We start from the raw sequence: 11,759 nt of genomic DNA, 5'->3' as shown, positions 1-11,759 counted from the left end.
ATGATGCATCACACAACAAAATTTTTATGCTGCCGACAATGCACAAAGAATTTTATCATAGGGAATGAAATTGGGGGGACTCAACAACCATGTTATTTTCATAATAATAAATTATAGGTAGTCTATAATGTTCTGATGATGAAATATGTTATTAGTAGTTAATGATAGCACTCAAATGCCTTTAGGGCATGTGTCAATACTTTTCAAACATTAAAGCATTTTAAAGTGAAAGGACATTGTGTTGTGGTATAAAGTGACAAAGAAGAGAGAGAGAGAGAGAGGTGTGAGAAAAGGAGAGTTGGTACGGCAGACCTCGGGAAGCAGTTTGGCTTCATAGAAAATAATTAGGAGAATTTTTTTTTCTTTCTTCTTCAGGCGTTCGCCACAACTATACATATGTGCTTCTATTAAATCGATCTGTGATTTTTAATTCATATCTCTATCTTCATGCATATAAAAGGGGCAGGTATATCATCAATTTCTTAATCCCATCACCAAAAAAAAATCAAAAAATCAAAAATCAAAAAAACTCAAAACTTTTATCGAAGCTAGAGTTTTCTGGCTAGAAGTGTTACTTATCCGATACTCTTTTTGATTAGAAGCAAGATTTTACTATAAAAAATATTCATAGACTAAAGTATAAATTAATTTACATATTATTTTCGAAATAAAAATATTTTTTGATATAAAAATTTCTGATTCTTACGAGTAACAGCCAACTGTGCTGAAGGATTTGGTGTAGTTCGATGGATGAGTCCGTGGAAAGCATGCTCATATATTTTGCAATTGCTTCTTGGACCACGTACGTTCGAGAGTTGCACCATCTTAAACGTCAGAAGTCGTGCAGTAATAATGTAAGTCCGTAGCTGTAGAACATGGGTACATCAACTACTTGTTTCCACTGCGAACCATAGTTTTTACGATAGCATCGTGAGATAACATCTAGAAACTTATCCATGACATCTCTTAAAGGGACAATTCATGGTCCACCTAATTCCTCATTTCCGGCCAATAAAATTTGCTTATTTGTACGAGGATAGGCCACCAACCTTAAATCCAAGAGAGAGATGATGTTTGCAGCTTCTCTATCTTGATCTTGTCCTTGTATTAGTTGACCATGAGTTGTCGATTGATGATGAAATGGGAGATTAAGCTTTGAAGGTCTTAGGGCAGGAGTGGACACCACTTTTTCAGGGTAGTTGGCTCAAAGTTAATTTCAATCTTGGTCACATGAATTACGTGTAGGATGGGACTTATGAAGCAGCTACAAGCGTGATTCAAATGTTTAGAAGAAATGATCAAATTGGTCATGTGGTAGAGAAAAATTATCGCGAACATCTAGAAAGTGGCTTAGGAAATTGACCACGTACACTAAATTCTAATCTTGGTGGTATAAAGGACACGCTTTGGTTAGATGTAGTTGGACTCTTAAATAGGAATGAGAATAAGTAACTCTCGTTTCAGTCATTTAGTTGGACATACTTCTATTCTCATTCTAATTCTAAAAGAAATAGAAATGCTTTAATCCTTCAAAATCTAATTTTTACTCATCTCTAATATTCAAATCTTATTTTGATTTTGATTTTGATTTCGATTTCAGTCATGAACCAAACATATCAGAAGATATGATCATTCCAATTTTCATTCTAGTACATTTCAATTTCGACAATGATTGTGAACCAAATGCACCTGAGTTGTGTATAATATACAACTTAAGTGTAGCTACGGGCATGTTTAGTTAATGTTTAAAAAAAGGGTCAATTCAGTTCTTTGAAATGGAAAAATTAATGCAACGTCTAGAAAGTTGGTTAGGTAATTAACCTAGAGAATGAAAACATATGGGCTATTTGATATAATAATTAGAACAAAATATTTATCAGAATATACATAGTTTCTTCAAATCTTTCTTGTCTTTTTTATGTTATTCTTTTGCTTTATGCAAGGATCCATTTTATTTTCAATGATCTGATCCAAGGAAAGCAATGAGGTCTCGGTCTTCCAATTTGACTTACGTTCCTCTTGAAAGAGGACAAGTTTTTTTAGGAAAATAGAAGCAAGAAGTTATTAAAATTGGCTACAATACCATATCTTGACTTCTGTATCAAGATTGCACTTTATTGCATGACCAAACTGTCACTCGATTATTGCATGGTTGAAATGGATTTCACCATTTTACTCTTTCTATCTTTAGCTTTTACCTCAATTTCCTATTTTACCATTCAACTTTCTGCTTTCATTGCAAGGGATGAACATGATGGAATAACTCCACATGAGACAAAAATGAATAAAAATGCTTTTAATGTAAAAGTTTCCATATACAACACCAGTATGAACAAATTATGAGGGACCCTTCATAAACTGATATTTACTGCCATTAACACATTAATCAATTTTGATTATTAAAAAAAAGACTTTTTATGATGTATGTTATTCACTGCTATAGATGTAAATGATGATGTTGTGTCCTCATATTTACTCAGTACAGTGTTCAACAAATAAAAGATTATGTTTTCAGGTGGCAAACATATTAGAATTTTTTGTGATAAATAAATTCTTGAAAAGTACACTTGATTAGATGAACTTTGTAAATGGCAGTCGGTGGCCGTTATTTTAATTTTTTTATGTTTATAGTGGTCTTTCTTTTTGAATCTTGCTTAGTTTTGGCCAATCCTCGATGGAAGAATAAAAAGGGAGGGTCATTTTGTTAATTTAAAAGCACCCATGTTTCTAAACCACCCCTTCATCCATATGAAAAATTTTGGCCCAAAGGCACCGGAGAGGTATTTGGTATGAGTGATCCATCTGAGATAAAAAATAATATGAATAGAGATAATGAGATCACTATATTTGATTACGTTATAGTGATCCTATATGATAATATTTTTAAATTATTCTCACTTCTCAAATCACCATCCAATACGGTGACAGAAAATCTATTCTTGAGGATGGACATCCAACATCACTCCGATGATCTCATATTAAGATACGTTAATCAAAATAATCTCGTAATCGAGAGACTTTCTGGAAGAGAAAAATTATATTTTTTTTGCCATGATATTTTTTTATGCATTTTTTTTGTCGTGATTTTTTTTTCATGTGCTTTTATAGGAAAAACTATTAGATATTTTTTGAGATTTTTTTTGCCCCAATCTTCAATCCTAACTCCCAAAGCTTTATTAAAAAGATGACTCGAAGCGGTACTTTTATTTTCTCAACTCAATCAAAAAATTTTATCTTCTTCTATCTCTTTTCTGTCATTTTTTTCCTTTCTATTTAAGACATAACTGAGATATTTTTTATATTATATAATCGACCATCTATTAATTTCTATAATATATTAAATAAATTATTTATATATATTTAAATAATTTTTAATCACTGTATCATTACCAATCAAATATATAATTTTAGATTATTAAAAATTAAATTATTTTAAAATTTGGATCATTACTGATTTTAGATTACCGCGATGATCCGGTCACCAAACGCCCCACGGACATAAACATGGAAGTGGTCCGTACAAACAGGATGGATATCAGATTTCCAATTCATACCACAACAATGTTACATCACCGAAAGGAATTAAAGACATCAACAGCCTTGCCCACGTCTACCCACGTGCAAGAAATGACAGGGTACGTGGCATGGGTTGTGTTCACTACCTCACTTTTTCAACAATCCTTGGAAACCTGTTTCGTGCTTCAAAGCCTTGTGATAGAAGACACAAAGAATTGCATCAACTTTTTTTCCTTTCAATCAACAAGCAAGCATCGTTTTCAATTCAAGAGACATAGTTCACAAGTCCAGGGTGCCTTCAAGCTGGTAGAAAAAGGATGATTTATCCTCAATTAGTATCATTCTTCTATGGTTCTAAATTGTTAGGATGATTTATCCTCAATATATGACTATCCTTCTGCTCGTAACGATATCGAATAAAGATATTTTTTAAATTTCTATTACATTCAATTTATTAAAATTAATTTTTTCTCAATTAATCGATCTAATTCTTAAAATCATATCATTTTTAATATTTTAAAATTTACTTATTATATTAAGCTATATAGACTTCATGATTGATCCATCCAAGATTTGATAATATTTATATTGTAAGGAGACGGCATCTTTAATTCAATATCAGTTGTGAGTTAAAAAAAAGTATGGCTAATATGGATTGAAACTTTCTTTCTCCTTATAAAGGATAAAATCATAGAGCTCCAAATGATCAAGGCTCACTGAAGCCCAAAAATGATCATGAGTCAAAAATGGATAGTACCGCATGTACATGAGAGTAGAGTTAACCCGATCATCCAAGCCATCTAACCCCTTGACCACAATAGTTTATTATAAATATAATTATCTAAGTCTTACATAGGACAGTCAAACTCAGATCGGACTACGTAAGGTCGAACAGACTAATATATACATATTTATATATATACATATATAAAAAAAATTCTCAATAAGGTCTGAGGTCACATCGATAAGATCCGAGGTGGAAGAAACTGATCTCGATAAGATTCGAGATTGTCCAAAAATCATCTATGAGTTTCGAAGCCATCCCTGATAGGATCCGAAGTGGAGAAAGCCGACCTTGACGCTATCCATGGTCATCTAAAAATCCTCGATAGGATTCGAGGTAGAAGTCGTCGGTAAATATACATTAGCAATCTATACCGAAAACTTATTCGAAGGGATATAGTGATTCACTTAAAGAACCAAGCAAAACAGATTAGCCAACCTTGTCAGAAGGCCGACCTCATCAGGAGGCCGACTTCATCAAAAAAAGCCGACCACATCAGAAGGTCAAGCTCATCAAAAAGCTAACCTCATCAAAATTTTGAGATCATCAGAAGATCGATCTCATCAAGAGACCGACCTCATCAAAAAGCAGAGCTCAGCAGAAGGGCTCATAAGAAGGTCGAGCTCATTAAAAGACTGACTTCATTAGAAATTCAATCTCATCAGGAGGCCAAGCTCATAAAAAAAATTAATCTTCGAATCGAGTTAAGTCCAAATGGATCAAGAAAAAAAGTCGATCTCCGAATCAAGCTTAAGTTCGGATGGACCAAGATGAAAGTTCAGATGGACCAAGATGAAAAGCCGATCTCCAGATGGAGCTTAAGCCTTGAAGGGTAAAAAAAAAAGTCAATTTTCGGATCGAGCTTAAGCCCTGAAGGGCCAAGATGAAAAGTCAATCTCTAGATCGAGCTTAAGTCCAGATGGACCAAAATGAAAAGCTGATCTCCGGATCGAGCTAAGTCCGAATGGATCAAGATGGAAAATCGATCTTTGGATCGAGCTAAATTTCGATTGGATCAAAGTTTCGAAAGGATCAAGATCAAAAGTGAGTGATCCTATCTCCAGATTGGACCTCACAAAAATTCAAAATTCGAATTGGACCAAAGTCCTGAAAGGATCATGATCAAAAGTGAGATATCCGATCTTCGGATTGGACCTCTCAAAAATTCAAAGTCCCGATTGGACCAAAATTCCTAAAAGATCAAGATCAAAAGTAAGATATTTGATCTCCAGATTGGGTGTCACAAAAATCCGAAGTCTCGATTGGACCAAAATTTCGATAGGACTAAGATCAAAAATCAGATATTCAATCTCTGGATTGAATCTCATCAAAAAAGGTTGAGTCTCACAAAATATAAACTTGACAAGTTTCAGCTTAAATTCTTAGACAACATATCCTTGAAAAGGAAAAAAAATGAGGCATCAAAGATTGAAATCCTATCAGATATACAGGATATCCAACTTGCCCACTCTGAACTTGAGTGGAAGGATACAGTAGTTCGCTTAAAGAACCAAATGGTATGGATTTATCACCTCGAACAAGCTGAAAATATTCTCTATGGCTACTTCTTTCGTCTGAAGTAACTTTTTCGAACTCAGAAATGGGAGGCAAGTGTTGTAGGGGTCATACCACCTCAGATGATATCTTTGGGACTTAAGAGTTTTCGAATTGATAAGAATATCGATGTGAAGTTCAACTATGGAGCTTATCAGAAAGCCAATCTCATAGAAAGGCTGAGATCATCATAAAGCCGATCTCATCAGAAGGCTAAGATTATTATATGGCCAACCTCATCAGAAAGTTCAAAGCCGATCTCTTAGAAAGCCATTTCTAGCACATGGCAATATCAGAGAGAATCATCTGATCATTATATTAATCAAAGTCTACTTCTGGATTAAATCGGTTGAATACTGACCTGTTTCAACTTAACTCAAATATCGATTTGAGCTCATCTGAATTGACTCCTGATGAAGCATTATAATCAGTTCGTTTATATACCGACCTACCGTATGGGACATTAGCTTTTGGCTGACCTGACTCTTCAGTATTATCTGCTAAGTTGGCTGCCTAGAACTACTAGTAAGCAGGACACTCACCTTGCTTATCTGCCAATCTCTGACACTCAAGACATGGCGTCCAGTTCAGATCGATGTCTACCGATATCTGTTATTCACATCGGTCTCTTACTAATGTGCCATCAGATGTACGAACAATTATCTGACAGCTATCATCCAGCTCAACCATAACTGTTTTTCAATTGTATTTCAATTCATTTGTCATGTGAGCAGCTGCCCCATGATTTCTATCCAGCTGGTCATTCTGTTACAACAACCCAATGGCCTAACAGATATCTAACGGCCTAACAGATCTCTAACGATCTAACAGCATAATAGATCTCTAACGGTCTCATAAATCTCTAACAGCCTAAACAACCTTTCCTTAAGGCCTAAGCAAGCTTTCTCTATAAAAAAAGGAACAATGTGCTCTCCGAAAGATAAGTCCAAGTCAAACCTGATTGAATAGAGATAAAACTCTACTAAATTCCTTAAAGAAATAAGGGTTCTCTCCACATTTTTTCTACTCAAACTCTCACTTATTGCTTTTTATTTCTCTATTTCTACTATCTATTCTTAAGACTCCGTCTAACTTAAGCATCGAAGAATCTCAAATCGGAAGATACCCTACGATTTTGAGACTTCTTTTCTAGATTTTACTCGCAGTTCACATTGGCACAATTCTTAGCCCTCTAGCTTAGCTCATTACCTACCTCCCCTCTGGAGCCTTGTAGTAACAGTGCCCATACTGGACCTTTCGATTTTCAAAAAAGTTAATATTATTATATTTTTAAAAATATTATTTTTAATTTTTTTTCTCTAGGCTACGTCTTCTATTTTCATTATTATAATTAATATAGCTTAACAGATATTACTATTAAATGTTAAAATTGCTACCGGATTAAAAATGCTTAAAAACGGTGCCAACAATAAATGCTGGAATAAATCTATTTCATTTAGGATGCGCATGTGTATATAGGGATGTATATATGTATATATATATATGACATGAGGTAGCAGCTTGAATGCTTGATGGTGGGAACTATCCTAAAACTGCATTATCGCAACATATCTCGGTATGGTGGACTCACATCATATTACTTGACCGTGCACCACCCATGTGCATGATGACCTCTTCGGCTGCAGCAAAAGAGCTCGGGTTTGTGCGCGATGGAAAAAGGCAACCAAAACTCCCGGTCTCTCTCTCTCTCTCTCTCTCTAATAACTAGAGTTTGGGATGAGTTCAGGAGAAGAGCAAAGGTCCATGCCACGTTGAAGTCATTCAATGCACGCGGTTTCGCGAGGCAGAGAGAGAGAGAGAGAGAGAGAGAGAGGTCCTTTCACTTGGGCATGGTGAGTTGGGTCTTTAGAGAGCCCTTTCGGAGTAAATGCACCTTGCTGTTCTTCTCTGACTCTCTCCTCCATCCCAGCTCCGCTCCCTCCTTTTCTTTGCTTCTCTTGGGTCCGCGGCCACCGAGCGCACCCTCTCCCTTGCGTAGATGTATATAAGGGACGGAACCTATGTCTTGACCCTTGTCCAATTGCCTTCTCCAAGGAGGAGGAAATAGGACGAAGAACAGAAGAAAAAGAAAGAAAAATAACTCCCATATATATCTCTCTCTTGAGTCGCTTCTAGACATTGAGAAAAGGGAAGGAGGGTGCCATGGGGAGACCTCCTTGTTGCGATAAGGTTGGTGTGAAGAAGGGCCCTTGGACTCCAGAAGAGGATCTCATCCTAGTCTCCTACATCCAAGAGCATGGTCCGGGGAACTGGAGGGCTGTGCCTACTAATACTGGTAATTAAGCTCCTCTAACCTCTCTTCCACGCCCTTTCGTGCCCTTTTGACGGGATGGCCTCTCATCACCCCTCTCTCTCTCTCTCTCTCTCTCTCTCTCTCTCTCTCTGCAATGAGTTGGCTATTTGCTCTGGCTTTATTTGGGTTTGGATCGCCAAAAAGGATGGCCTTTTGTGTCCACCATGAACTGGGTAGTTTTGTTGATTCTATGTTCTGATGTGTTAGTGTGTTGATTAGCTATCCTCTTGAGTTCTTCTTCAATCTCTCCTTCCACATGGTGAGCTACTTGCTAATTGAGACCTTAATTAAGTTTGGACGTAAGAAGGTCGAGAACTCTAGATCTAAAACGGTGGTCTATAGTGTTCGATGTTGTTTATGCTGTTCTATTATTCGTTTATTAAATTCTCTCTTGGTGTTTGTTAGGGCTGATGAGATGCAACAAGAGCTGTAGGCTGAGATGGACTAATTACCTGAGGCCAGGGATCAAGCGAGGCAACTTCACAGAAGAAGAGGAGAAGCTCATTATCCATCTCCAAGCTCTTCTTGGCAATAGGTAAAATACCAGCAAACATGCCTTAGATCCAACAAAAAACTTCAGAATATATATATATATATATGAGCTTTGCACAATTAATTTGAGTCAACTTAATTATAAATTAATACTATGAGTTTATCATATAATATGAAGTACTTCGGACCCAGGCTCACTGTGGTTTATGCCTATACTGGTTGTGTTAGATGGGCAGCCATAGCTTCTTATCTCCCAGAGAGAACTGATAATGACATCAAGAACTATTGGAACACCCATATGAAGAAGAAGATAAAGAAGCTCCAAGCTGGCGATGGTAGCTCAATGAGTGGTGGGCTTCCAAGTGATCAATCTGTTTCCAAAGGCCGGTGGGAGAGGAGGCTCCAAACTGACATCCATATGGCAAAGCAAGCTTTAAGGGAGGCACTGTCTTTGGACAAGCCTAATTGCCAAACTGAATTGAAGTCCTTTACAAAACCATGCCAACCGGCAACATCATCATCGACGACGAAGTATGCATCAAGCACTGAGAACATATCCCGATGGCTTCAAGGGTGGATGAAGAATCCACCCAAGCCTGGAGCTGCTCCATCCAATTCTGAATATGAGCAACATTCGATCAACAATATGGTTGGGACTGACTCATCCTCCAGTGAGGCATCGGCCAGTGCAGCCAACAATGATGGCAGTGCATCGCCGATTGTTTTTGAATCATTGCTCAATGTTGACTCGTCGACACCAGAGATGTCTGAAACAAGCCTCTTCCAAGGTGAGAGCAAGCCAATCTCAGAAGCACAAGTCCAACTCTCCTTGCTTGAGACCTGGCTCATGGATTATTTGGTCCAGTGAAGGTAGTACTAATCGACATGCCATTAATTAGGTGATACTACTGAGCTGGTCTAAACTTAGTGCTGTTGGACTGGGTTTTTGGTTCTTTTGTTGTGTAGGCGCTGGGCTGATTCTGATTAGAAACAACCTTCGATGCCAATGAAAAAGTGTAAATTCTAAGTATCCACATAGACATGCAGTGTTATATAAGTTAGTCCGCTGGAGTTTGATAATAAATTTTATCTGTAAGATCTTTAGTGAAATCTTTGAATCTCTGTCTTTTGTAAGGGGCTTGGTATCTCGGGTGATGTCAGATATGTTATAGGACTTTTTTAGTCTGGTTCGCCTCTGAATTGTAATCAAGTGATGTGGAAAGGAAGGATCGTTATGTCCAGAAAAAATGTGGTTAACTATTACATCTCTCTACTTTGCGCTTGTTAGTTTTCTCATTTAGTAGTCTAATGTGTTTTGAGAACGTTGCTCACACACACACACACACACACAAAAAAAAACACACTGGTTTTGGGGTGAACTCTAATGGATATTCCTATGGATCATATCAGCTTGCTCTCTGTGAACAGGGGGTAAAGAGGACAATGAGCAAATGTTTCGACATGGCTTGTGAATTAGTGAGAACAAGAGGGATTTTGGGTTTAAATTTCTACAAGGGCATTGTTTTTTTGTGGGTTGCGGACCTGAACCAGAAGAGGAGGACACATCCAAAGAGAAATCTAAATGTTTGTTTGGTAGTGCATGTGTGATCAGATATGAGTTAATGACACCCGAAAGCCATTTATGTTACCATCAGTACAGCATATGGAGACCACAATCTCAACCCATCTCATCTTAATTGGGATCCCCGTCTCAAAGCAATTGGTTGGATTGGCTTTCAGTACTGATTCAGACATCTTCCCACTCTACTATCCTTGGGCAGGACTTGCATCCTTTGGAAGACATGGTAAACCCTAAGATGACTTCAAAGCAAAATGCAAGTTCCGTTTGAGATAGTCTGTAGACTCAATAATCAAGGATAAAACTTATAATCATATTTCATTTATTAAATAATAGCGATGGATCTACTTTCATATGCTACATTATTGAAGTTGAACACATTCCAACAATTAATTTATTGAGGCAAATCAACCAACAAATAAGTAGCGAATTCTGGAAGCAATTAGATGAGTTTTAGGTTGTGATTAAAAGAAAATGTTAGAAAATAGGCTGAGCCTTACGTGCTACGAGCTTGTAGTGAATAGGTCAGACCACTCTAAGGTTCTTGCGTCCCTGCAAGGTGCCTTGGTGCCTTCAGTTTTTGCAGTAAAATGTTAGAAAATAGGCTGAGCCTTACGTGCTACGAGCTTGTAGTGAATAGGTCAGACCACTCTAAGGTTCTTGCGTCCCTGCAAGGTGCCTGGGTGCCTTCAGTTTTTGCAGTACTCCATTGCGACTGCCATTATGAATTGTACCGGACATTTTAAAGTGTTCATATATTGCAGTCCTTTTTTTTTTTTTTTGACTGAAACCGGAGGTAGCAGGATGCTACCCCTTTTTATTGCTGGTAAAAAAAAAAAAAAAAAATCAATGTCTTTTTTTTTATAATCAAAATAGTAGATTATATATTGCAGTCATGTAGTCCTTCATTGAACGTCAACCAGCTGAGGGGAGGAGTAAGAAACCTAGGGCTGTCATTTCTTGGAAATAAGCAGATGGGTCTTTAATGCAGCTCATGTGAAGTGGTTTGAACTTTCCCCACTCTATTTCCACTTGGACTTGCTCGCTCCTGGCCGACCATGCATGCAGTCCCAAGCTGTAAAACAAAGAAAAGAGCTCAAAGCACTCTCATGCATGCCATGACCATGTAGCAATTGATAACCTCTATCAACTTGTGTAAGAGAGAGAGAGAGGAAGCTTCTTGCCTCCTCCAATTCACATAAAAGAAACGGGGGGCGGAAAGAGAGAGAGAGGTTTCTTGGTCTTGTCAAGTGGCTCAACACTCAGATGAATTGAGAAATCTTGATTGTTTGGCCAATATATCACAATCAGGATATTAAAAAATCAGGCAAGAGTTTCATCCACAAAAAAAAAAAAAAAAAAAAAAAAAAAAAAGGACATTAACTACTGGGTCACATATTAATCTTAATATTTACTGACCAAAAATGGGATATATCTAAATGATAAAAAATTTTAAGAACATATTTATAGGGTACCAGCTGATATGTTTGAGGTATGCATTAATTATATTTGCTTAAATG

General features: G+C 37.0%; 1 protein-coding gene across 1 annotated transcript; it reads left to right on the top strand.

The window, feature by feature from the left end:
• The first annotated feature begins 7,781 nt into the window (after positions 1–7,781).
• LOC105058320 (myb-related protein 306) lies at positions 7,782–9,770 on the top strand. Its single transcript, XM_010941198.4, has 3 exons — positions 7,782–8,150; positions 8,574–8,703; positions 8,889–9,770. Exons 1-3 carry the CDS (start codon positions 8,018–8,020, stop codon positions 9,526–9,528), a joined length of 903 nt encoding a protein of 300 aa, XP_010939500.1. The 5' UTR covers positions 7,782–8,017; the 3' UTR covers positions 9,529–9,770.
• Positions 9,771–11,759: the final 1,989 nt, after the last annotated feature.

Source organism: Elaeis guineensis, chromosome 15 (genome assembly GCF_000442705.2).
Source record: "Elaeis guineensis isolate ETL-2024a chromosome 15, EG11, whole genome shotgun sequence".
NCBI lineage: Eukaryota > Viridiplantae > Streptophyta > Magnoliopsida > Arecales > Arecaceae > Elaeis > Elaeis guineensis.
The sequence above is the reverse complement of the archived record's forward strand: the minus strand, read 5'-3'. Positions and strand labels throughout refer to the sequence as shown.

What these genes read in the sequence shown, in the direction of transcription:
- LOC105058320 (XM_010941198.4), top strand. Translation starts at nt 8,018, where the DNA reads ATGGGGAGACCTCCTTGTTGCGATAAGGTTGGTGTGAAGAAGGGCCCT. An exon ending in GGCTGTGCCTACTAATACTG is followed by an intron (nt 8,151 to 8,573) that starts GTAATTAAGCTC and finishes GGTGTTTGTTAG; the next exon opens with GGCTGATGAGATGCAACAAG. An exon ending in CAAGCTCTTCTTGGCAATAG is followed by an intron (nt 8,704 to 8,888) that starts GTAAAATACCAG and finishes TGGTTGTGTTAG; the next exon opens with ATGGGCAGCCATAGCTTCTT.